Below are 27,168 nucleotides of genomic sequence, written 5' to 3' on the forward strand. Positions count from 1 at the left end.
GGTCAATGGAGAAGCAAACAACTACTCACACCACTAATGATCTGCCGGGAAAGAGTGGTAAGGACTGTGGGGAAAGAGATAAAAGCACAAACAGGACTGGGCTTCATCCTGCATACATGCCCACAGCTGTAAAATAGCTTTAAAATGAACTATTTAATGACCGCGGAAGAATTATTACTTTTTAAAGACATAATAATAGTATTGTGTGTGTGCATTTTTTTTTTTTTTTAAAGTTCAGAGGTATACTGTTAAATATTCATGATGAAAAGATAGGACATGCTATATTAGCTTCAAAACAATCCAGGGGTGGGGACTGAGAGTAAAGCCAGATTTTTCTTCTTGAAGTTGGTCCATAGGATTCATTATACAGGTTTACAGTGGTTTGTATGGAAAAATCATACAATAATTAGTAAATAATAATACAGGAATAAACTGTGCTTCGTGTACTCACAACTGTAAACCTACTTTTGCCCCAACCTGTATGTTTCTCTCTACTTTGGTTTATGTTTGAAAACTTTCATAATGAAAAGTTAAAGAATGATCTTTAGTAGTTCTAACGTGAATACTCATCAAATGGGAGAACATACTATGTGAAAGCAGAAAGCAGCCTTCTTTTCTCTGAATTTTCCCACACCCTGTCTTTCCCGGGGTCTCCCAGTGTTTATTTCTTCCTCTCCGCGTCGCCCCTCGCCCACGCCCTCCGTCTCTCCAGCACTCCATGATGTTCTCTTTCCCTCGGGCTTCAGGTCTCCGCAGCACTGGGTAGAGGTGGATGGTTTTCTCACTTACTCTCCCATTTTCCCTCTTTCCTCTCTTACATCCACTAAATTTAGTTGCGTTGTCATCGCAGATGGTCGAGGGCCACCGCCTGCCTGTGGGGCCACGGTCCTAACAGAACCAGGTTCCTTCACCCCATTATGGGAACTGGAGCCGGGGCTGAGTGCTTGTGCCCAAGCACTACTAAAAGGCCTTTCTGCCTCCCCACGAACTACTCGTGTGCCAGAGCATCTATCCATTTGTCCACTTATTCAAAAATTGAGATGGATCTTTACTGTGAGGTCTGAGTGTGGCAACGGTAGAAACTCATTCGCTGGGGAGGGGAGAATGACGCATATCCAGTTGTTCGGTTCTTTTCCTAAATGGGTATTGTTTATATGAAATGTAGAACAATATTTTAATTCTAACAAGACCTTTCATTATAGTATCCCCGCCCCCTCTTTTTTGAGAAGTTTAAACTGCTTGCATTCCTAACATAGTTATCTGTCCTCACAGCCTCTCTGAAGCAGGGAGAGGGAAGTCACCTATCTCCGGAAGAGCAAATTCAGGCAGTAAGGACAGATAATTGTTCAAGGCCACCAGGGACACCAGCAGGGCTGAGAGGAACACTTTGCCTTATCTACCTGCTGAGTACACCACAGTCCTAAGGCTTGCAGGCTTTCCTGAGGAACCTGCGTGTTTATCCCCATTGTTCTGTTCTGTTTACTTGCAGGATGTGTAAGCGCAGCATGTGACGTAATACCAGATGTTCATGTGGGAGGAATTTCATAAATCGCATACACTTGAGCATGCCTTTTTTTGAATTGTGCCTAGCTCCTTTCACTGGGTGCAACAACATAAATCTGTCTCCCCAACCACTACCGAGTCCCTCAATCCTAAAGGAGACACTGCTGCTCCCCTGGGCTTTCTCACTTTTAGCTGAAGAGCATGTGTGGGTGTCTATGAACAGCTTCATGTGGCTTCATCTCATTTTTTTAAGATGGTTCTGATCAAAGTGGCCCAGAATGGTTCTGGATCGTTTGAAAGCCACAGGCTCTTCAGCCCTGATTTCACGGCCTCCACCCACTGACAGGGCCTCTCTGTTCAACCTCAGTCCCCCCCCCCCCAGCTGGTGCTTTCATCTGGAGAGGATACCATGCTCATCCCACCCGGCTGCCTCTGCTTGTTTGGTTTTCCTTCCTGGAATGTCCTGATCCTGGCTGAGCCCACTGACCTCGTGCTTCTCTGCACTGACAGAGGGCAGAGTCTCTGAACTACACGGCTTCAGCACTTAACAGGAGTGAGTCTGAGTGTGAGCGAGTGTGAGTGCGGGTGTATGTGTGTACTCGTCTCCACACAAATTCACGACTCCTGAGGGCAGGAGGGACCATCACCTACAGTCATCTCAACTCCCTGTGTGGCCTAGAACAGATGTGAATGGAGTAATTTGAACTTTAATTCCCTTAAGAGAAATACCTTTGGTTTTACTTCCTAATGTGCTCAATTCTATCTTCTACAGACACATGTAATCAATACATTTAGAAGAGCCTGAGTAGAAAGAATGGGGAGTTATGCTCACTTGGCTGCATCCATTAGGGAGGGGGAGGCTCGTGGATTTGTTTTTTGGTCCAAGTCACTGCAGGAGACAGAGAACCTCACAAATCTGGGTAGACTCAGGGTCCACTATGACATTTCACCATAGCGCCAGCACTGCTCTGGAGGTAGCGGGACCACTCACCTCTGCTGAAATGCTTTCTGGCCCATCTCTCTTGCAGCCCTCTTCACCTCCTCAGGAACTGCATCTTTCTCAGCCTCAGAGACCTGGTACACTGTGTGGCCTGCATCCAGCCGGTAAGGACCTCCTTTGCCACCCAGGCCTGCAGTGTCTCTTCCCCCTGGGAGGAAGTCACAGGAGCCCAGGTTGTTACTCTGATCCAGGCCACAAATCAGGTCATGATTCAAGATAGTCCCATGAAACATATTGATTGTACTTATCTAATAATTAAATATTCAAATGACATTCTTATGGAAACCAAGGGTATCCCCCTGTTCAGAATGCTTTTCCTTTTCTCCATCCAGCCAGACCTTAACCACATTTCAAGGCTCAGTGCAAATCCCAGGACATGTCATCTTCTGACTCTGCCTCCCAAGGATCAGTGCTCCTGTGCACTGTTGTTAACCTTAGAGTTCATTTTTTTTTCACCAACTATATGATAGGCGGTCATATTTTATATATCTTTGTACCTCTGCACCTACAACAGTGTCTTGAACATCAAAAATTCTTACTATATATTTGTTAATTAAATGAACAACACTTCTCTTCCCTCATGGCACCTTAGTTTTTCTGAAAATAAGAAAGGGACAGCTAGGCGATAGATACCATTTCATCTGTTTTGCAAATGATAAAACTGATGCAAAGAGAGGTTAAGTGACCTGCTTACAACCTCACATCAGTGGCTTAGCCAAGATTAGAATCTAATCATTATACCAATTTTGAGTTCTAGCCTAGAATAATATGCACCAGATAAACACTGCCAGCTTCAGAACAGTTTCCAATATGAACCTGAGTTTACATGCTTATAAGTGAGCATTATGTAATATTGTACAAACTGTGTATGATGTAAATATAAATTAAATGCCTAGAAGACTAGGTAGGTAATATTATAAGAAGTTGTAAGAACTTGGCTAACTAGAGAGGACTTGTTTTAAATACATTCAAATTAAAATGATTTTTAAAACATAACCTAAAGAACATATGATTATATGTTGACTAAGATTTGGCCTCTGTGCTACCAGCTTATTATCCCAGCTTTATAATGATTAAAACACTAGTAATCTGTTTCTTTTGTTTATTCATGTATAACTTGGTAACTTAGATGAGAATTCAATATTAAGGGGCGGCATAATATAATATACTGTAGTGTTCTAGTATTATGTTGTATTGTACAGTTAAGCCGGACTGCCTGAGTTTGAATCCTAGTTCCAATGCACTAGTGATGTGTCCTTGAGGACACTGCTTAACTTCTCTGTGTCTCAGTCTTCTCATCTGTTTAATGGTGTTACCGATATCATTTACTTCATGGGACTGTCATGAGGCTAAAATGCTTACAACAGTATTTGACACAAAGTAAGAGCTATATAAGTGACTGATCTTACTATTATCATTTAGGCAACTTCCAGTCACATAAATGAGGTCATTTCTAAGTTTCATAAAGTGAAAAATTGGAAAGCTTTTAGGCTTTGGTTAAATTATGTCACATTTTCACTTTCTCCATTGGAGCCTTCATTGGTGTAATAAGTCAAAAGCAAGAACTCAGCATGTATTGCTTTCCTTATCAAAGTCCAGGGAGGTCATTTCCTTCTGGGAAATACCATGAGAAAAGCCTATTAATTATAGTTTTAACCTTTGGTTCAAGCACATTATTTCATTCTTATTTAGATATTGGTGGTGGAAAATTCCTTCTTGGACATGTGCAATTCCTGGCTCTCATGCATGGATAGCCTATAGGCAGAGAGGACCAGTTACTGGAAAGTGACAATGAGCTACCGAGGAGGAAAAGGTGTCTGAGCTGACCTCCTCATACAGAAGGTTCTCCCTAGGAATGTGTGGATCATGAATCAGAGCTTAACACTTCCTAGGCACTGAGATGACATCATTTTGGAGGAAAGAGCCCACAACTGTTTGGAGGCTGGCGCGAGTGGTGGTCAGCCTGAGCCACGGGGTCCCTCCAGAAAGTCATCCCAGTGGAGAGGGTATGAGGAGAGAGTTCTTCATAGCCTCCACTTCCAAGAACCTTTAACTTGTACTAATTAAATAAAAACACTTGCTGGCGGTTCTAGACTTGAAGGAATAGTCTTGAAACTAACAGAGAATGTGCTAAGTCAGTTCAGAGAGAGGCCCCGGAGGGGCTCTGATGATGAAAAAGGAATCAAGCGACCTGCTGGGTCAGAGATAAATTCAGTATTTTGAGAATTCTGAGGGAAAAGAATGAAAGCGAGGAAAAGAATCTAGAGCAAAGGAGCCCTGAAAATTGAAAAATAAAGACTGTGGGAAGTGAAAGCAGGGTTGTCAGTCCAGACAGATATGTGAGGTAGTAGACTCAAGCGGAGTAACAAGTAAGACCCTCCGCTTCAGCGCAGTCCCCCGCGCGAAACCCACATCTGGCCGGCTCTTTCCATAACGCAGTCCACGTGGGTTCAATCTGGCTGGTTTGACGCTAATTTCCAGATCAAAGGACATCTCTAAAAATATCCTTTCTTTAGAGTTGATGCTTGATGAATAAACAGAGTAGACAACAAGTCCACAGGCCTATTTGATGGCAGATTGTCCCAGCACAGAGACCTATTTCCTCCCGAGGCTGTCAAGGCCAAGAGGCACAGACCATCCTAAGGGAAGGCCGCGGCAGCCCTTGCCAGCACTCCTCCGGCGAGATAAGATCAGACAGCGTGCACATAGTCTGGCCGGGTTCCTGCGGCCCAGCACATGTGTCTGCTCCAGCTGCCTCGGAGGAAAGAGGAAGACGGAGCCATGGGAACAATGCTCTCGTCAGGCAGCCAAGAGGAAGGAATGGACCCCAGCCATCGGTTCAAACTGCAACCAACTCTCTTATCTCAAAATCCTGCATCCTTGCCCTCGTACTCACTTCTGAGATGTGGAAGACAGGGTGAGGGGAGGCAGGAAGAGATTAACCGAAGAATTTATATGCACATATGCATAACCTATGGACACAGACAATAGTGTGGTGGTGAAGGCGTGGGGGGCGTGCAGAGGGTGGTGGTGGTGGTGCAGTGTGTGTGTAAATGGCGGAAAAGGTGGGGCATCTGTACTACTTTCAATAATAAAGACAAATAAATAAAGTCAGTTATCAAGAAAGAATCTACTATAGATTTCTGGCATGATCCTAAGGACAGGGAATTTGAAAGAAGGGATTAACACTTTTAATGAGTACATTCTTCCTGCCAAGCATCTCTGCTCAGTGCTTTACAAGCATAATCTCATTTAATCCTCAACATTACCCTGTGAAGCAGTTAATATTTTCCCCCTTTTACTGATGAAGTAGCTCTGGGAGTGTCCAAATGGTCTCAGGTCATGGGGTAGCAGAGTCTGGGGGACTCCAGATGGCAGGGTTTTTCCAAGATGTCGTGTTGGGACACAGGGCAAGGACACAATCCCACTGACTAATAGGGGAGGCAGAAGAGGCCCGCTGGTCCCAGAGCTTCCTGAGGGGGGCTTACGAAGTTTCAGGAAACCCAACCCAGGGGAATGCCAGTGCTACCAACCTGTTCCGCCAGCCCAAGTATTGCCGCCCACGTGGGGCATGTTGTCTGGGTCCTCCTTCCCGTGTTTGGGAGAACTCACGTCTTCACCACTCTCTCTCTTGATTGTTATCTAAAAATGAAGAATTGAAATATTATCACTATCCCATGACCAACAACAGAAACTACAGGACAGAAAGAATTCTTTCCCCCTAAGTCCTTAAGGTGTCCCATAACCTCAGGCCATAGGACACAAAAGATACTGTTAATATATGGCAAAATGTCATCTGATTTAACATCCATTGTGTTGGGGACAAATTTAACTTTTTTAAAAAAAAAGAAAAGGAGCTTTACTAGGTTTAGAACATGCCTCAAGCATTTACACAAGGAACAAGACCTACCAGAAGGGAAGAGGGATCTCGCCAGATGGCTACTCTCAGAGATTTAAAAGGACCACTGCCCAGCTATTCCAGGTGAGTCACAGTGGATACACACTGACCTGTTTAATTTTCAAAGAAATCTCACTCTCTGAGGAATGTCATTTTATATAAAATATGTAGGAAAAAAACAGAAAATGTATCTGCAGGGTTTCAGTGATATATGTTGTATACACAGACACTAAAAACAACTTATTCTCTGGACCCACTCTAGATTTTTTATGGTATTTTGTAGATTTCCTAATTCATCTCTATTTTAAAATTGGATTTACTATTCCTGCAATTCAAACAGACTAAGCAGCACTTCAGCCTCCGTGCGAGAGTCCATAATTTCATTCAGCACCAGATTCACCAAAAAGACTGATAACCACACAGGAATTCCAACCCTAGTGGGCAGTTCAGTAGATACTACTCCACAATAAAAAGAACTTGAAGCAGTTACATTTCATGTACCCTAATAGCCTGTTCCCAAAAGTAATGATTTTCAGGGCAGACCAGATTAGATGTTCATTTATTTGTTCAAATAAGACTCACAGAAAAATGTACTAGCAGGACATCATGGAAAGTACTATGGGGCATACAAAATCCATGGAGGATTGGTCACTGTCCTCAGCTGCTTACCTGTTTAATTTTCACAGTGGGGCAGGGGAGGTTACAAAAGGACCTGAAGTATGATGCCAGAGCAGTATTTATAGGCTGACCCATTCACTGTTAGGAATGGACTTTTCATGCTGGATATTAAGATTAATGGAGGCATGTAGATAATTTAAGGTCTTTGCAAATAAAATGGCTATCAAGAATGAATTCAATGTAACTTCCATTGTCTCATATCCAGACTAGTTCATTTCAAATGTTATGACACTGTAAAGAGACTTTAATGAACTGGACCTTTCTGCCAATAGCTTTGGCAGCATTAACAGAATTTTTGACATAACTTCAGCATATTTTAAGAAAATTTACCAGCTGGGACATGACAATTGATATGAATTCCACACACGTAATCATGCTCTAAAAATGGGTGAACATAACTTTTTCTTCTTTTAAAAAAATAAACTATGCAGAATAGCTAGTAACATTTAGAGAACAAATAAACATTTAAAATACTTTCCCCAAAACTTGCCACCACTTTCCAACTTTTCCAGAGGTAATGTAAGAGATAAACAGTAAATTAAAATATGTACACTGACTACAAGAATTCTAGACCAGCACTAACCAATAAAATTTTCTGTGTTAATGGCAGTGTTTGCACTTGTGGGATCTAATATGGTAGCTATTAAGTATTTGAGGACCTAAATTTTAAATTCTATTTAATTAAGTAAAATTATATTTAAATAGCCACAAATGGCCAGTGGCTATCTCATTGGAAAGCAAAGCACAAGGACAAGCTTGCCTCAGTCCTAGAGATACTATTTAGAGATTTCTGTAGCATCTTATAGATGCTCTCCATGGGAAATGAAAAAAACAAGAAATAATTCAACAGTGGGATAGTTTTATTGTTTCTAATTCAAGAAATTTATCCCCTCTTCCCACTGCCAGAGTAGCAGCACCCCTTGTTTCCTGCCAGGAGATCCACTAGCCCCACTATGAGAGAACCACTACCTCTATCCTCTCAACTACTGGAGGCCCCGCCCTGCCGAGCTGGCACTCTGAAACCTGGTTCCACAGTGCAGAAGAATTTCCAGGAGGTCAGGGCAGACTATGGGAAAAACTGAGTTGGGCAGGGGCCACGTTTCCCTCATGTCCGACTGCAGCCACCATTCCTGTGTAGAGCCCTACCTTCACACGACCACATCTTGGTCTGTTTGCGACTGATGAATTCTGCTGGCTCTAATGAAACTTGACGACTCCCTGAGACCTCGTCCCACCACAATAGTCCAAGGGCATCTGGTGGATGGCAACTGACCTTAATGAGCCCTGAAACTGTTGAGGAATAGCCTCAGATTTAGTGCTGGCTCTGGGTTTGAATCTGTATCAGTCTGGTGAACACCATTCACCCCTACCTGATGACTCACCGAGAACCTACCTCACACAACTTGTATACCACAGAAACTCTTTCAGTGACTGAGCCTAACAGGCAGCTAGCCGGCAGAGGTAGATCTCAGGTAGCCTTGGGTCTTTTGCTCACCTTCTTTTGCTCAGTGCTGGTGAAAATCAGCCTTGGTGCACAGCTTGGTCGTCTCTCCCCCCCCCCGCACACACACACCCAGGCCCAAGATGCAGCTACAAACTACTGATTGCTTGGTAGTTCCACACAGGTAGCTCAGGGTTGGTCACAGGCAGCACCTTTCATTGACCTCCACTGGAAGCCCTCTTAGGTGGCTCCAGAAGAAACACTCAGTGGTGGGATTTGGACCACATCAGAGCACAATTCAAGTAGCTCCACAAGCAGCACACCCAAAGAAAGATCTTGGCAGGCACCAGACCCTGTTGAGGCAAAATCCATTTTGTGGGGTGAGCTGCCTCATAGCAGGTCACACATTGTGGTGGGGGATGATCCTAGTAGCCAGCTGGAGAAGCGACCCAACCACAAATGGACCAAGAGCAATCAAGACTCAAGTACAACAGGAGGTCTCACATAACCCACACAAGGGACATTCCTGGAGCACCTAGCTCAAGTGAACAGGGACACTGAGCCCCACAAGACACCTACTACATCAGGCCACCATACCAAGACTGGGAGACATAGCAGATCTGCCTAATACACAGAAACAACTACAAAGAGACAGCCAAAATGGGGAGACAAAGAAACATGCCCCAAATGAAAATACAGGAGAAATCCCAGAAAAAGAACTAAATAAAATGAAGGGAAGCAATCTACTAGAGACAGAGTTTAAAACAATGGTTATAAGGATGCTCAAGTAACTTAGTGAAAGTTGAACAAAGAGATAACAAACATAAAATAGGACATAGAAGCCATTAAAAAAACAAACAAAAAAAGAAACCAGAAATGAGAATATAATATCTGAAATGAAGAATACATTAGAAGGAATAGAAGCAATAAACATCAGGTTAGATGAAGCAGAGGGTTGAATCAGTGATTTGGAAGACAGGGAGCAAAAAACACCCAATCACAGAAAAAAAGAAAAGAAAAAAAAAAAGGGTTTCAAAACCGAGGATAGTCTAAGGGACCTCTGGGACATCAAGCATAACAATATCCACATCATATGTTTCCCAGAAGGAGAAGTGAGAGAGCAAGTGATCAAGAATCTATTTGAAGAAATAATGGTTGGACTGGCTTGTATGGCTCAGAGGTTGAGCACTGACCAATAAACCTGGAGGTCACGGTTTGATTCCCAATCAAGACACATGCCTGTGTTGCGGGATTGATCCCCAGTAGGGGGCAGGCAGAAGGCAGTCAGTCGATGATTCTCTCTCATCATTGATGTTTCTCTCTCTCTCTCCCTCTTCCTTCCTCTCTCTGAAATCAATAATAATAATAATAAAAAAAGAAAGAATGGCTGTAAACATCCTAAACCTATGAAAGAAAAAGATACACATGCCCAGGAAGCGCAGAGATGAACCCAAAGAGGCCCACATCAAGACACATCATAATTAAAATGCCAACGTTTAAAGACAAAGAGAGAATCTTAAAAGCAGCAAGAGAGCCCGGCCGGGCGAGGCTCAGCGGTTGAGCATCGACCCAGGATCCAGGCAATCAGGGTTTGATTCCCAGTCAGGGCACATGCCCGGGTTGCGGGCTCGATCCCCAGTCGGGGGCGTGCAGGAGGCAGCCGATCAGTCACTCTCATCATTGATGTTTCTATCTCTCTATCCCTCTCCTTTCCTCTCTATGAAATCAATAAAGATATATTTAAATGTGAGACTCAAAACCATAAAAATCCTAGAAGAAAACATAGGCAGTAAAATCTCTAAGATTTCTCTTAGCAATATTTTTTCTGATATTATCTCTTCAGGCAAGGGAAACAAAAGAAAAAATAAATAAGTGGGACTACATCAAACTAAACACTTTGCACAGCAAAGGAAACCATCAACGAAACAAAAAGACAACCTACTGAATGGAAGAAAGCATTTGCCAATGATACATCTGGTAAGATGTTAACACCCAAAATTTATGAAAACTCCATAACTACACAACACCAAAATGAAATAATCCCATAAAAGAATGGGCAGAGAACCTGAACAGATACCTCTCCAAGAGGACATACAGATGGCCAACACACATATGAACAGATGCTCAACATCACTAATCATCAGCAAAATGAAAATTAAAACCATAATGAGGTATCACTTCAAGCCTATAAGAATGGCTCCATCAACAGATCAACAAACAACTTGTGCTGGCGAGGATGTGGAGAAGGGGAACCCTCGTGCACTGCTGGTTGAAATGCAGACTGGTACAGTCACTGTGGAAAGCAGTATGGAGTTTCCTCAAAAAATTAAACATAGAGCTGCCTTATGATCCAGTGATCCCACTTCTGGGCATTTATCTGAAGAAACCTAAAACACTAATTCGAAAGAATATATGCATCCGTGTTCCTTGCAGCAAGATATGGAAGCAACCCAAGTACCCGTCAACAGACGAGTGGATAAAAAAGCTGTGGTACATATATACAGTGGAATATTACATCAGCCATAAAAAAGACTGAAATCTTATCATTTGTGACAGCATGGATGGACCTAGAGTGTATTGTGCTCAGTGAAATAAGTCACTCAGAGAAAGACAAATACCATATGATTTCATTTATATGTGGAATCTAAAGAACAAAATAAATTATTAAATAAAATTGAAACAGACCCATAGACACAGAATGCAGACCAGTGCTTGCTATAGGGCAGGGGTTTAGAGGGACTGGGTGAAAGAGGCGAAGGGATTAAAAAGTACAAATTGGTAGTTCCAAAATAGTCACAGGATATAAAGTACAGCATAAGGAATACAGTCAATAATATTGTGATAACTATGTATGGTGCCAGGTACTGGAAATTCGGGGGGGAACACATTGTAAAGGATATGATTGTCTACTATGCTGTATACCTGGAACTAATAGAAAATAATAATGAAAGTAAACTGTAACTGGAAAAAAAAAAGATTGCAAGTTGCCCTCACTGTGTGTGTGTGTGTGTGTGTGTGTGTGTGTGTGTGTGTGTTCAGGCACATTGTTTAAAAGTCAAGAGAAAAACTTCAGAAGAGATATAGAAAGCAAATTTCTGTGTCTAGTAACTTTATTTTCATCAAAAATTAGTTATCTCCTTTAGATATTTCACACAATCCAGTAATTCTGCTGTAAGAAAAGTCTTTTAAGAACCATTATTAAAAATGATGGCACAAGGCAAAAGAAAAAGCCCCTCAAATGGCCCCACCTCAGTCACCTCCACAATCATGCTCTTGAAGTCGCAAGGACACCTGTAATAGGCCAAGCAGGGAGGCAGAAAACTGGCTATGAAATTTCTGGGCAGAGAGTGGCATGTTCTTTGTCACCTGTGTGTCTTGCCAGGCCATCTGCTGGGAAATGGCATTGCTCACGTTGCCAACAATGTGTCCCACCCTAACCCCAAATGGGAGTCTAGAGATGTTTCAAAATTGACAAATTCTTAACAACATCAACCCAAACTGATTTATTCCAGAGAAACACATACCATAAAATCCAGGGACTCTCATAAGAATATATTTCCCTAGGTGGGTGGGAGGAGCACATCTGCCGAGGGGTTTTCAAAGCCATTTTAGGACATCTCTTACATGAAGTGACAATGATTCATGGAAGATACAAGGCAGGAAGTCTAGGACAGTCTGACCAGGACAGAAACTGAAACAGATACCAGGGAGGGCTTATCATTTGAGGAAGCTTATTTCCTGGGGACAGACGTGTGCTATAGAGCCCTGGTCAGAAAGTTGATAAATTGCTGAATGCTCTGAAGTATGTGTTGAGGACTGGGAATGCATTTCCTCTGAGGGTTGGTTCACCTAGAAAGAGCTCAAATAAGTCATTCCAATTACTAAAATAGGCACTACTGTATTTACTCACTTAAATGGATCAAAACTTTCTCCAAACCACAGGATATTGTGAACTCTTACATCTTTCGATGCAAACTGATGGGCATGCTCAGACCGTGGGTGTGTTTGTCACAGCTGACATAATTAGGTAATTATGCCACAATCCTAAGAACTGTTATTTTCTTTCACATGAATTAAAATGGAAAAACATGGACCTTGTGAATTATAACTCATAAAAATGTTCCAGAGTAAAGCAACCCAAAGCTAGAGCAGGGAAGGAACATGACTCACTAAAGCCCTGTAATTCTGGGCACAGCCCATATATTTTTAGGCTCCTCCTCAAGCTCATAATTTTTAAAAACCATCAGTAAAATGATGTAAATTGCCAGAATACAATCCTGAAAGAAAAGTTAGTCCTAGAGGTATGACTGGACAGCACAGCTGATTCCCATTTTCCAGCAGAGACTAGGTGTGGCCCAGCAGACATTCCTAGTTGCCTACCAACACCCACCCCCTCTTTCTTCTTTCAAACGGAAGTCAGATGAATCACGGTTGGCTAGAATTAAGCACAGCAATCCCATTCCCCTTCGCCAGTGACTGGTCTAGGATAAGGCATATGACCTGAGGTGTAAAAGAAAGTCTGCCAGGAGGTTTCTGGAAAGCTTTTCCTCCCAGGTAAAAGAAGAGCTCTCACGGCCCTGGATGCACCACCCTCTCCCCTCCAACATGTAGGCACTTGCTGCCTCGGGACACAGAGTGAGGATATGATATATAGAGCTGTAGTCTCAATCTGGTGGCCATGTGGCACCTTTTGAAGGTGGCAGAGCCTTAGCTTGTTTAGCCCAGTGGTTAGAGCGTCAGCCCATGGACTGAAGGATCTCAGGTTCAATTCCGGTCAAGGGCACATACCTTGGTTGCAGGCTCAATCCCTTGCCTTGGTCAGGGCACATGCAGGAGGCAACCAATCGATGCGTCCCTCTCACATCAATGTTTCTCTCTCCCTTCCACTCTCTCTGAAAAGCAATGGAAAAAATATTCTCCAGTGAGGCTTTAAAAAAAAAAAAAAGGTGGCAGAGGAGCCTATGTGCCTGATGGCATTGTTGAGCTGCTAAACCAGCCTGGAGTCACTTAGGTCTGATCTTCTACATAAGCAAATAATAAATTTCCTTATAGTTGAAGCTAGTTAGTTGGGCTTACTGCTACTGGGAGTCAACTGCATGAAAACTAACTGATTGGTGTATTAAAGGATGAATGAGAGACGTAGGGCAGAAGCTATTATCTTGACCTTTTGGTGGATGTCCTACTTCTAACAAGATGTGCTTTGAATTTTCTGATATCAAAAGTTGTCACAGTAACATCGGAAAGAAATCCTACTGTTACAGATGACTACGATTTTCTTGGTTGACTGGCAGGCAATGAAATACATTTATTCATTCACTCATTCATTCATTCTCTTATACAAACATTTCTGTGTATGTTTATGATACACCTACTAGTCACTGGAATACAGAGATTCACAAAACGGGATCTGTGCTTCCAGGAGGATATTGATAAAAGGGAACAAGCTCACAGCACAGTGATACAGGCCATAATAAGGAACCGAACGCATCTGCCTAAAACATTATTGTCTGAGGTTATTATTATTCACAAGTTAGAAATTACTTTCACAGATACAATGAAAGTCACATTAATATGTCCCTAGGAATGATGGTCTTTCATATGAAGAAAACTGGTTAAAAACAAAGCTGACCTTCACCCAGTTTTCATAAGTAACATGCAGCTTCTACAATAATGCCTGACAAAAAATACCTGTGTCCATAGGTACTGTCTGTGTGTTTCAATTTTAACCTGACAAAGCCATCAAGTACACAATTATCTTCAGTTCTTCTCTGGCTGGTAGCAACATTTGCTTTCAAGTACTCAATGACCTCCTGACCTCTTTAATCCCTCCTCACTCTTAGAAAGCAGGAAAGAATCTGATTTTTTATCATTAACATTAAAAAATTACACTGTAGCTGATATTTATTTATACTAAATAATTAACCCCAAAGGGCATTCACACTGTAAGTGCCTTTATCATTAACTGAGAAATAGAGTCCTTCCTTTGAATGTCTAGGAATCAGCAAGCAGACAGCGGTAGAATAGGGGGTGAGTGGGACATTACAGACAAATGCTTATTAGGGTGATTGCGACATTACAGGTGAGAAGCAGACCGGATCGTCCACAGTCTGTTCTGCAGCAGCTCTTGCTCTGATGGGGTGGGTGGAGTCTTCTGCAGAGAAAGGGTTCCTGTGCTTTCTCATGGCTTCTTCAAGTCCACTGGCAGGCCCTCCATCCTAACTTTGGGCTGGACCCTTTGCCCACCTCTCCAAATTCAACCCAACTCTGTCTTACCCTCCTCCTTTCTGCTTGAACACTCCTAGAGACATGCATATTTTGTTTTTTGGCACAAGTGATGTGCTTGGTAAATATTTTTAAATATTTGAAACTATAACCTAAAACATCCCCCTTCCTCTATCTGTGATGCTCTGGAACACATCCCTAAATGCATCATATGCCATTTCTCTGAGTTTATAGTTTCTGACAAAGAACTTTCTCATTGGAATAACCCCTTTCACTAAGTCCAACAAAAACACCCAGTCAGATTAAAATGAACGAAACTTTATAGATTTCACAGACTTGGACTAAAAGGAGGGCAAAATATCAATTTATGAGTAAGTTACTTTATCTATTATTAGCTGACAGTAGTTGGTACAGTAGTTATACATACATCCTTGGACATAATAGGTGCTTAATACATGTGTATTAAATGCATGTGTTGGAGGCTGCTGAGGACAGAACACTGAGAGTTTGATCTGCACATAATCCTCCCCATAAAAAGCTGTCAGCTGGGTGTCTGCTGGGACTCTCCCCGGCTCTGCCTGCCAGCCCATAATTGGCAAACGGCAGAGTGGAGCCCAGACACCAACCAGCAGAGAGTCATCTAACAGAGGAGGAAACATGTGGCCCCCTTGGCTTTGGGTTGTTCTTAAATCCTGATCCTGCACCTCCCTCAGCTTGACTCTGATCCCTACCAAGGCCTCACTCCATCTCTGGCCAGACCCCTTGCTGGGTGATCCCATCACAGCCTCCGAGTCTGTAGTAGTGGTTTCTGTCCCTGTTCTCTGGTCCAGACAGGGCTGTTTGAATGGCTGTCCAAAATAAAATTATGAGGTTGCAGAATCCACTCAAAGCAACCTCTTACTTCATTTATTCAAATAGGAACAAAAGATGAAGACTTGGAAAATCTGAGAATATGGAACGTAGGTGGAATCAAGAGGCTGTTTCATGGGTTAAGTTGCTATAATTACAAGCAATCTTTAAGGGAAACCAAATATTATCATTGTGCGTAGGTGAGTGTAAAAGGCCATGTTAAAATCCACAAATAACTGGCACGGCAACAATCTGCTGGTGCTGACGTGCACCCCTCCTGCTGCCATTTCACCCCGGCTCATTCAGTATTCCAAACATTCTCACAAAACAACTGCTCATTAAATTCAGAGACAAACGAAGTTTGTCCTACCCTTTCTATTATAAAGAACCTTCAAAAGGTTAACATGCAACAGCAGACTAAATGCAAGCCTGGCCAACAGCTCTCCACAGCCAAGGAGAAGGTCAGCAGTGCGGGGCCACCTCAGCTACAGCAAACCGTATGCAAATGCTTCGGTTCTGTTGTTTGCAAGGTGGCCCTGGCAAGAAACACCCACTGCCATGCGTCTTTATCATTATTGAAACGAAATTATTTCAGCCTTATACTGAAGTCTTGTGTTCATTCTGAAACACAAAACCTATTTAGCAATTTTTAAAGCTCCTGTGCTTTCCATGTCAACAGAATTCCCTGAGGTAGTAAGTGTAGCAGGAAATGGAAGGGTATAGAAAAGCCATTCTACCACTAGAGTGGGTGGAAGCAAAAAGGGGTTTTAATATGACCCAGGTTCTAACAATTCTTGGAAACACTGACCACAACTCCAGGCAAATGCATTCAGCTTGGGGAACTGTTTTCTAAAAACAGGAACAATTGGTGCCGGGCAGGTTATTATTGCATATTCCCCGTGGAGAGATGTTTCCAGCATCAACCACTGGCAACTGGTTTTCCATTTTCTTTGTTTCTGCTACAGTCATATTAAGCTTCCCTGGCCAGTGTGGCTCAGTCGGTTGGCGCTCATCTCATGTACAAAAAGATCACAGGTTTGATTCCAGGTCAGGGCACATACACAGGTTGCAGGTTCAATCCCTGGTCAGCGTGTGCGGGAAGCAACCAATTGATGTTTCTCTCTCCCTCTCCCTCTCCAAAACCAATAAAAACATATCCTCAGTGAGGATTAAAAAATAAATAATAAAGTCACATTATATCACTAGCCATCGTTTCTTGAAGCTATCCTTCAGCATCTCAGGCTATAATACCTGTTTAAAACCATTGTTTACTAACGTCTGAGCTGAGTTTCCTCAACCAGTTCCTCAAGGCACATGGAGTTCTTATAAAATCTATTTTTTAACATCCAACAATGAAGTCTTCCTTTGCTTCCAAGAGGCCTGGCACTCTCACACACTTTTTGACAGTCACTATGGGTCAAAACTATTAACCATAATACACCAGCGGCATAAGGAGGGGCCATAGAGAAATAAGCTAAATGCACTGCACGCACATGGGACTCAGGCAAGTGGCACATCGCCCCCCAGCTGAGAGCACTCATGGTTTGTGCTCTCAGGTGCGCTGTGTGAGGAACCTTCCAGCTGTTGCACTGGCTCAAATGGGCTGGGAATATAAGACACTACATGGAATATGGGCACAGTGCATACATTAACTATAATGTGTACTTTTATTATAGTGCATTTAGGTATGTATGTACATGTATTTGTGTGCATGCATAACACACATACTTTTTTAAAGAAAATACTTCAGTGATAAAGAGCATCGCAGTGAATCAGTGCCATAGGATGTGTGGGAGTATGTGGCCAGGCATGTAAGCTGGCATCGATTCTAGGCTGTGAACATCAGAGGGGAGGACTGGGTCCTATTCTTATCATCTTTAGCTCCTGGCACAGTCTTCCCGTATCACAGAAGCCCAGGAAGGGTCTGGTGAATAAGTGAATGAGCATATCGCTGGCCACTGCCGCTGTGGCCGTTTCGAAGCTCCAGAACGGCTGGGTGGTGTATGTGCCACCAAGAACACACAGACACCTGGCAATTGCTCTCCTGGAACTTAGGGAGGCAAGTTGGAAAGCAGGAACTTTGGGGTCGGAGAAAAAATACTATTAGCTCTTGCACTGTGAAACACTCTCTTAATTACAGGTTGTGAAGGCTCAACCTATAGGTTGATGCTCTCTGGGAGCATGAAACTTAGAACACTAAGTACCAAAGGGCACAGCATTCTAATGAAATTTAGGACACAGCTGATATGATCCAAATTTATGTTAAGTATCACTGACAGGGAGCTAGCTACATGGTAATTAGAAACAATTCCTAGAATGACTGTAATAACGAGGGGCTCAGATACTCAAACATAAGCCAGTTTGCCGTTTTCTCCTTTGCGTTTGTGCTGCAGTTTCTTTATCAGTGTGAATCTGCCTATTTCCCATGTACAGCCTGAAGCTCAGAGGACAGAAGTGCTGGAAGCCATTCCAGTGCGCTCCCTCTGCGTTTGCCTCCCTGCCCCTCCTCTCCCTCCACCCATCCCCTTCATGCCCCCCTGTGCCCCATCTGAGGACGGCTTCAGCTGGGCCAGTCTTGGGTAGCCAGGGAGACCGAGGGCAGGAGGCAGCACAGACACTGGGACGTTTGGCTACGAGCACCACGATGTGGTCACCAGGCAATGAAGGGGATCACACACCGGGAGAGGAGAGAACACGGCACGATGTGCGGAGGCTCTAAAACTCCGGGGTCTTGGGGCGGAACTGGGGTGAGTGGGGTGGCAGCCAGACCTCCCCTGTGTCCTCTCAGTGCCTGTTCTGTCTTTCGTTGTGTTATTCCCACAATTCATTGTGACACAGGAACTTTTCGTGTCTGTCTCCTGCCACTGAGGTCCTTGTACCCCAATTCCTAACACAGTGTCGTATTCTAGTAGTGCAGCCGTGCGAGGTAGCTCAGCGGAATCCTGGTCTTAAGAAACACACTTTATACTCCACTTCTGACTTACACTGACATGCCTTAATGTCATTTTTAGGTATGAGTAAGTTTAATGTAGATAGAGGTTAGATTTTGTACAAGACCGATTTTAAACAAACAAAGTGCCTGAGAGGAATTAAGTGGTGTTTGAGAGGATGGGGTATACACAGTATAGGGAGAGTAATGGGCTGGAAGCTGAAACCTGAACTTCAGCCCAGTGTAGCCGCTAACTCGCCGTGTGACACTGAGCCATCCAACCTTTCTGGGCTTCAGTTTTTTTATGTTCAAAATGAAAAACCAGACTAAATTCTTTCTAGCTCCACGTTATTTTACTTGGGCCCTTATCTACCTTTATTTCAGCTCTAGTTTACAAGAAATGTGAGCTGTCACCAGGGATCAGTTTGAGGAACATGAAAGTTAAGTGTTAAAGAACATTTTGATATAAATCATGTAAAGGCTCAGCTTTTCTTCAAATTGGTTCACTAAGATTTTAAAATTAAGAAAGTAATTTTTTTGAGACGCAGTTTGAGGTCATGGAAAACCATTTTACTGGGGGATTAGAAGACGAGCTTTTGTTCCTGGTTCTGGCATTAACTGGAGGAATGGTTTCGGCCAAAGTTACTTATATTCTCTTAGCCTTTTTTTCACCCAGAAAATGAGGGGGATGACTGGCAGAAATGTAATTCAAGTACACTGCCTGGTTCTTCTAGGTGATAACGTTTTACATGGTTACATAGGAAACCTGAACTCTCGCCTACCCAAAATTCCAGTACAAACATAGGAAGGGAAAGCATGTACCATGGAGTAGGGACAGAGAGACAGTAAGTGTATATCATTCAGTTGGGGTAGGGAGGTGAGAGAGAGCTAAACCCTGAACTTCCATGGTTGAAGTCAGAAGACAATGCTTAAAAATGGGAAAATCAAGAAGAAACATGCATATGCTATTTAGAGATATAGGGGCAAAAAGTAAATCAGCGAAGAGAGTTCAAAGTGTTTGCCTCAGAGCTATTTTCATTGCCAGTCGTATAAATTTAATTTTTAAAACTATGCACATTTATGACTTAGATGAACTTTCAAGGGCCTTCCTTTGGTCCCTTCCTGTCAGTCAGCCTACCTGCCTGTCGTAGTTTTTGATAAGCACCAGCTATGAGCCAGGCCCTCTGCTAGATGCTAAGGATACAGAGACACACGAGACCCAGTGCTGTACTTTGTGAAGCTTTCAGCCAGGTGTGGGAGGTGGCTCTGCTCTCACTAATCCGTGCAGGGGGCTGAGTGCCATACCAGGGGTCATCACTGTGTGTTAGTGGAACAACCTGGAAGGGCTCCTAAGGCTCACAGTGAGGGTAAGCATCAGAAAAAGCATCCTGGAGGAGGCAATACCCAGGAAGAGTCTTGAAGGAAGAGTGAGAGTTGGGCAGATTAGGGGGCTAGAGATTTCAGGCCGAAAGAACAGCAATGAGGGTACTAAATTGAAAACAGGTGGTAGTTTTCATGGCGAGCCTTTGCCTGCTGTGTTCATACAGCTCTTACACAGCACCCGGCACAACCTACCTGTATAGTACACATCTACTGAAGTTTATGATGGTGAAATGCCCCATCCGGATCCCCATCCATTCTGCCAAGTCAAAGTAGAATAAACTAATCAGAGCACACAGAGGTTTATGTGAAAACCCCAATAACCAAAGAAGTTAGGGCTCATCACTCCTAAGCTTATTGTCCATTATTGAAGATTAGGGAGAAATGAATTTATTGTTGTGATATCAAGTCATTGGTAATTGGTACATACATTTAAACAAATAAATGTAACCAAAAAAACCCCCAAACTTAACTTAGTCTTTAAGTATGGATAACACTTCAAACTTGCACTATGTGAAACTTCTCCCCCCTCCTCCTCTTCCCCACAATCAAGCCACACTAACAGTACACACTGCAGCTGCTGCTGCTGTGACTGTCTCTCTCTTTTTAAAGACGATCTCAGGTTTTAAATATAATTTATTTAAACATAATGTAACTGCACCAATCCTGGGAATGCAGAGAGGCAGTATGGTGCATGCCAGCAGACCTAGAAGACCTGAGTTCTAGTTCTGCTACTTACAAGGGATACAATATTGGGCAAGATTCAAACTCTTAGAACCTCAGTTTTCTCATCTCTCAAACAGTAATAAATGCATATACCCTCATGGAATTAGTGTGAGGTTTAAATAAGATGCAAAGCAGTTCTGTGACTCTAGGAAAAGTACTTAATTTTTTCAGACTGCAGCTTCTGCATCTACACAATGAAGGGGGCTGCACTCAGACATGCCCCCATATGTTGTTTCCTGCTTGAAACCTGTTTATGTTTATATAAAGATGCTTTCAAAAAATGTAAAGTACCATTCAAATATATAATGCAGTAGAGACATTATTATTAAAGAAAATAAAAGGGAGAACTTGTTTTATTTTTTTTACTATGTATTTTTATAAATTCCCACCATTTCTCTATTTCTTCTGTTAGTGTACGTTACAAGTACCAGCCACCTGAAGTCATGGAAGTGAATGAAGTTTTCTGAAAAGAGCATTTACAGTGAAGAGAGTAGTGGTCCAGGAGAGAAACAAATCAGCAAAAGAGACTGGGAAGGAGCAGACCGGGACAGGTGGAGGGACGTCAGGGGACTGTGAGGGTCATGCAAGCCAAGGAAGGACTAGGTTTCAGCAGAGAGGTATGCTGAGCTCAACACAAGCAAGGGCCAAATAAGATGATTACTGAAAAGGTAAAGCAGAATTTAACAACGTGGACATTACTTCGACTTTAGAGAACAATTCTATAGATGGGGAGGAGGGGATAGAAGTCACATGAATGAGAGATGAGTGAGCAGAGATCTGGAAGGAGAGTTAGTGTGTGTAGATCATTCTTTTAAGAGGTTTTGTTGCAAAAGGGACTACAGTTGTATGAAGTAGAGTTAGAGTAATAGCAAGTGAGTTCTGTGGGGTCTAGACAAATATTTCCAGTAGGATTAAATACTGATGGGAAAGATTCAGAAGGAAGAGAGAATGAAGATAGCTGAGAGTAAGGAGGCAAAGGACCGAGGAAAGTACCTGGAAAGGTGGGAGGGGAGACGGGCTGGGGGGGGGGAGGCTGGTACAGTTGCAGATGGGCTTGTATACCTGCACTTGGGAAGCTGGGGGAGCTGCATTCTGGTAGCTTCTATTTTTTTCGGGAAGCATGAGGCTGGAATATTGCCTGAGCATATGGGGAGAGTAGCTTGAGGTTTGAAGAAAGTATGGGCTATATGGAAGTCATTATGGAGATTAGGCTTAAAAGACTTTTTCTCATCTCAATAGAATTTTAAAATTTCCAAACACGTTCCTTTAAAAGGAAGTTTTGTGGAGTATAACCATCTATTTGGGGATTCAATATTAGATAGATATGCTGGTTGTAAAAAATAGATCAGGAAGCTAGAGTAATGAAATCTCAAGCTATCATGTGGACAAACTGCAAGTAGACATGAAGACAGCCATCCTGCAAATCATCCCTCCTAGAAGTTGTTCCTGAATTTCCCAAACAAACGATGCTTTCATTCCTCCAGCTCTCACAGCACCCCTCCCTCTCCATGCTGTCCCTTGTAACAGACAATCCTATCGTCCCCTGTGCGCCTTCCCCACCTGCTAACCTCTAGGCACCTTACAGGCAAAAGCCCATAGCCCACAGCTGAATCACACAGTGTGTCTCTCAATAAATGCTTGCAACCTTTAAAGTGGCTATATAAATTAAAGAGGAAATGTTATCTGATTTATACAAGTTGGCCTTATACACACTGAGGTAGACTCTCATATAATAAAGTGAGGTATCTTTGTAAGAACAAAAGATTTCCACAAACAGCAACATATCAGCAAATGGTGGGCCACGCCTGGAAGCAGCGTGTTGTTTATGCGGCCACATCTCTGCTCTATTTTACAATTTCAAGAGAGCCCGCTGTTGCCTAACAAAGAAAATTCAAGGAAATGAAACAACTCCCTCCCCCTAGTCCTATTCTTTTTAGATACAAAAGACAGATAATTATCTAAAGTGTTTCTCAATATGAGCAAAGTAGAAAAGTGACCTTTGAGTTTGTGACAGAGTCTGTTCACATCAGTGTTTTTAGCAGAAGTGAGGCTATGTCCGGCTTAGGGAATGCTTCACAGAAGCCAACTTTTACTCTCCCTCATGTTACACAGACCATAAATAAAGAGAAATAGTTTAACAGGCAGCCAGACTCAAATAGCTCAGAGTCACCCCTGGGGAGTGATAAAATTCTCCTGCTGGTAGACTTACAAAAACCAAGATGCAATGAATTTTTTTTAAGATACGTACTCCCTCTGCTCAATAAAACTGAATGCTTTAAACCTGAAAGATGGCTAGACTAAGAGGGAAAATAAATCACTCTGGCAAGAAAAAGCAATCATTCTAAGTGCTGGTAGATTAACTGAAACATATAGGAGATCAAATTCAGTGACTGAAAAATCATATGCTTGCTAGTTAAAAAGTCTCCTAATTTTAAAAAAATTAGGTGGTTTTTTTTTTTGGGGGGGGGGGGTGTCCTATTTTAGAACATACCAGATGAGCTTTACCTAGTGATCTGGCTACTTACTGCTAAACTGAAGCTTCTGTCAATCTCTGGCTTGTTTATATTCAAAACAGAAGACAGAATTCATTTCAAAGTCTGAGGCTACCTACAGATTTACCTACTATTCATAGTAATTATTACCAGATAATACGTAAATCTGATGACCATTCTGATGATGATAAAACCTTAGATTATTTTTGGAAAGTGAGATTTCCAATTTATTGAAGGAAAATATCCAAACAATTAATTGCTTTATTCTACTTAAAAAGAAATAAAAACCACAAAAACAAAGAGGACAAGATAAACAAAAACAGGTTGGAGGGAAGGGAGAAGGGGAAGTGGTCTGGGCAGGCCTCCTATTCAGTCTTGATCTCTGACAACCACTGGGCTTACCAACAACTGGCTTACACAGAACAGCGCACCTTCTATTCTAAAGAACCCTCCTTTTGTTCCTCCAAGATATCTATGCACATTTTTAAAATCTTCAAGTACCCACTTGAATGAAACCAAAGGAGGAGGAATACCAGGGGAGTTAGGCTGTTGTTCGCAGACAAGATATTGATAAAAGGGTTAGGGGCACTTTCTCAGGGAAAGGGTGTAGACCAGTGAACACCTGGAGAAAGAAGAGCAGTTTTTAGAAAAAAAGTTAATCTTGAATATTAATAAAACCAAAACAAATTAAAACTGAAATGTTAATTCTATGAAGAATAATTAGTTTTCAAAGCATTTAGAGATCACTGGATTTAAAGAAAATTATAATGCCAGTCAAAGTTGGGTAGATTATTCCACGTTGCAATCTCTTTAGAACTGAATGCCTCAGGGACCTGCTCAGGTCACACATAGTCAGCTGAGTTCATCTGGAGTTCTGAATCTCCTATGTGCACTGGCTCAGCTTCCTTTAAGAGTTATTATAATATCAATTTACTGGTGAGGGGCCAGTACCATTGTGGTGCTATTAGTTTTAAGATGGCTGCTATGATCTTATTTATTAAAAGAAAGCAATTTCCATCAAACTTGGGAGAGTGTGACCATGGAAATGATGTCTCCCTGGGCAACCACAGGATTCTAGATAGCAAGTTAGCCATGGTGATCTGTATTTGTGCTGTGCGGTGTTCTAGAAAGCATTACAGGTTTATAATGAAAAGAAGACTTTTATTAAAAGCACTAAGTGGGAGGAGCAGGAAAACCTTTTTTTTGGTATGCACATGTTTTATATAATCATATATTCTAGATTTATATTTCCAAATCACCAAAGGGACCCTACAAAACTACATTCTAAATAAAATGAAATAAATTAAAATAAAATACAATAACCAGTTGATAATATGTCCTGTTGTGCTGGGACAGTCCCGGTTAATGACTATTGTCCCAGTGTAATTATTACTAGCACCCCTGTCAATCTCCTCAGTGGAATTACATGATCACCCTATAATAACCAAGCATGTAGCTATAACCCAGCCCTTTGGAGGAGTTTATTATTCCACTTGGATACTGAATTAAACTGTTTCTTCCGTTTAATTTCCAAGGCAATACTGGGTTATACACATTCACCACTGGTTAGAAAAAGGCATACACATTTGTCCAAATTTGTCTATAAAGATATGTTTATTCCAAGCTCTTATTAGCAATTTTTTGAATGCAGACTTTTTGGAATTTTGAAATAAAAAATTTAAAATTTTGTCTTCAAAATTCACAGATAAGCTTTCTGGTATCTGTTTCTTACAGTGACTCTTTATAAAATAAAGTTAGAGCATAATAGACAAATGTTGGCTTTTTTAGGTACTTCTGTAGGCTCTAGGCTGACAGCTACAGCCACTTAGCCCCAAATGCTGCTCAGCCTCAGGCCCGTCCTGCCGCTAGTCCCACTCTCTTCGTGCATCTTAAGTCTAAACTGACCTCTTGCCTTTTGCACCTAGCTTGTATCCCTCTTGTAGCAACTGGGTCCCAGTTTGGTTCCCTATTGCATGGATCTGTGCTTTGGTTCCCTGCTTTGTCCTTTCTCTGGAGTTTCAGGGATCCCTTCTACCTGGACTCCCAGCCACTGCCAGTCATCACACTCCTGATTCTCTATTCTGCTCGTGTTCTTGACAGTAATACACATTCAGGATTTCTACTCTCTGAATAGCTGGCACCTGGTATAACGGGTGGTGCAGAGTATACTCTCAACAAACAGTTAAATAAATGAATGATGAATAAGCGTTGATGCTTCCTTCTCATTGAGTGGAGCTGGGTTTCCTTCCAAGAGCCACTTCCACCCGGGATCCTCGCACTGTGAACAGGGCAGGGAACTAATGCTGTTTATGTATGTTACTCTTGGATGAGTTAACACAGGCACAGAGTTTAAAGGATGCTGGGTAGTTGCTATGTCCTGAATGGGGAAGCTGCCTAGGGTTACACAGGGTGGGTCTCGGCTGAGGCAGTGTGAGTGGGGCAGAAAATCACACTGTGCTTGCATTGCCAGCACTAGGCTCTGAGGACGGCAGCCTGGAGAAAGTGGCTCCTTTTTGTCTAACTGGCTTGTCTAGAGAGGGACCTTTTGGCAACCCATCCTCCCCATGGGAGAGCCAGCGCCCATGTGTGCTGGAAGAGGCCCTAGTAGAGCCATCACTCCCACAGGAAATGCTTTGAGTTTTGGCAAGTTCAGCTCTTAAGGAACCCGCACCTGTGAAGAAGTGAATCTACTATTTCCTTTCTTGCTTCTTGTGAGTTCATAAGGACAAACTTCATCAGAATTTAAAAGTAAGGACTTTAGCATAGTACCGACTGACTCACATTTTTCACTGTGCCGTTATATTAAAGCATTCTTCCTCCTGGGAAATAAGCTGAATGCTCTTAGCCTTGGGAGAAGCTTGGGAGGCTCTTTCAGAGGGTTTCCTCATATTAGCCTCTAACCTACATGTGAACCCCAGGTATGTTGCACATGAAGAAAACAAAGTACGAGGAGGTGGTTTCCTTACCCATGTGCACTCCTCTAGGATGATCAAATATATATATTGTTCAGTCTTAATACAGACGTGTCATTGCTATTCAAGAATGTCCTCTAACATAGTGGCTATGAGCACAGACATTGGAGCCAGTTTGCCTGAATCCAAATCCTGGCTTTTGACACAATAGCTGAGTAAGTTACCTCACCTGTAAAACGATGATAACGGTGCCGTGATCGCCTAGAGCAGAGCCTGGCCGCACTGAGTGCTGCGCGTCAGCCATCAGTACTATTGTTTTATATTGAGAGTGAAAACAGGCACTGCTTAGTACAAAACATTCATTTTTCAGTAGAGATATGTCAGATATATATCATGTTAATATCAACATTGGAAAAAAGTAACAAAATTTTAATCAAGAATATTTTCTGAAATTTAGGTTGAATGAGAATTCCACACTCTGTCCAATTCTTATAATAACAACTTGTGATCTGCTATTCATTCATGACCTCACTCAGAAAGTTCAATGCTGCTGCAAATATTACAAATACCAAACTGTTATTTCCTAATGTGGTGCTCTGCCCAGAATGCAGCAGGCCCCTTCGATGGCTCTGGCAGCTAGGATGAGAACTTGATTACATCTGAGCTCCTGACATGTTTGCTCTCAGCTGCAAAAGATGTGGCACAAAGGAGATTCAAAACATTTCTAGCCACATAGCTGTGCCAACCTAGACTTGAGAGAAATGGATACCTTAAAAAATGAGAATAAAATATGCTAAAGTGCCAAGGAAAAGGCAATTCTTTGCTTACAAATTCCAAGTTTTCCAAATTATAATTTGCACTTCAACCTATTTTACTTGTTCAAGTGCTAAATTAAAAAAATTTTTTTTTAAGATCAGATAACATCAATGTGAGTTTTCCACTTACTTGATATTTTTCTGATTGCACCCTGTAGAAGAAAGGGATTTCCAAGAATGCAAAGAAGAAAATGTGTACTATTTTTGCTCTTGCTAAAGCTTCTCATAGAATTTTCCTGCTTTATATGTGCAGAGTTGAACAATGGAACCTAATCTGGCTGCTGAGCAGAATTCATTCATTCAGTGAATACTGACGATGAATG

General features: G+C 42.2%; 1 protein-coding gene across 1 annotated transcript in view; it reads right to left on the minus strand.

Moving 5' to 3' along the window:
- VWA8 (von Willebrand factor A domain containing 8) overlaps positions 1 to 27,168 on the minus strand; it is a 331,062-nt gene that overhangs the window by 43,519 nt on the left and 260,375 nt on the right. The window contains exons 38-39 of the mRNA XM_081127980.1: positions 6,037 to 6,145; positions 2,495 to 2,651 (exon numbers count right to left, since the gene is read on the minus strand). Coding sequence (XP_080984106.1) covers positions 2,495 to 2,651; positions 6,037 to 6,145 — 266 coding nt within the window. The remainder of the gene's footprint in view (positions 1 to 2,494; positions 2,652 to 6,036; positions 6,146 to 27,168) is intronic.

The sequence above is a fragment of the Miniopterus schreibersii genome, assembly GCF_964146895.1.
Source record: "Miniopterus schreibersii genome assembly, chromosome: 2".
NCBI lineage: Eukaryota > Metazoa > Chordata > Mammalia > Chiroptera > Miniopteridae > Miniopterus > Miniopterus schreibersii.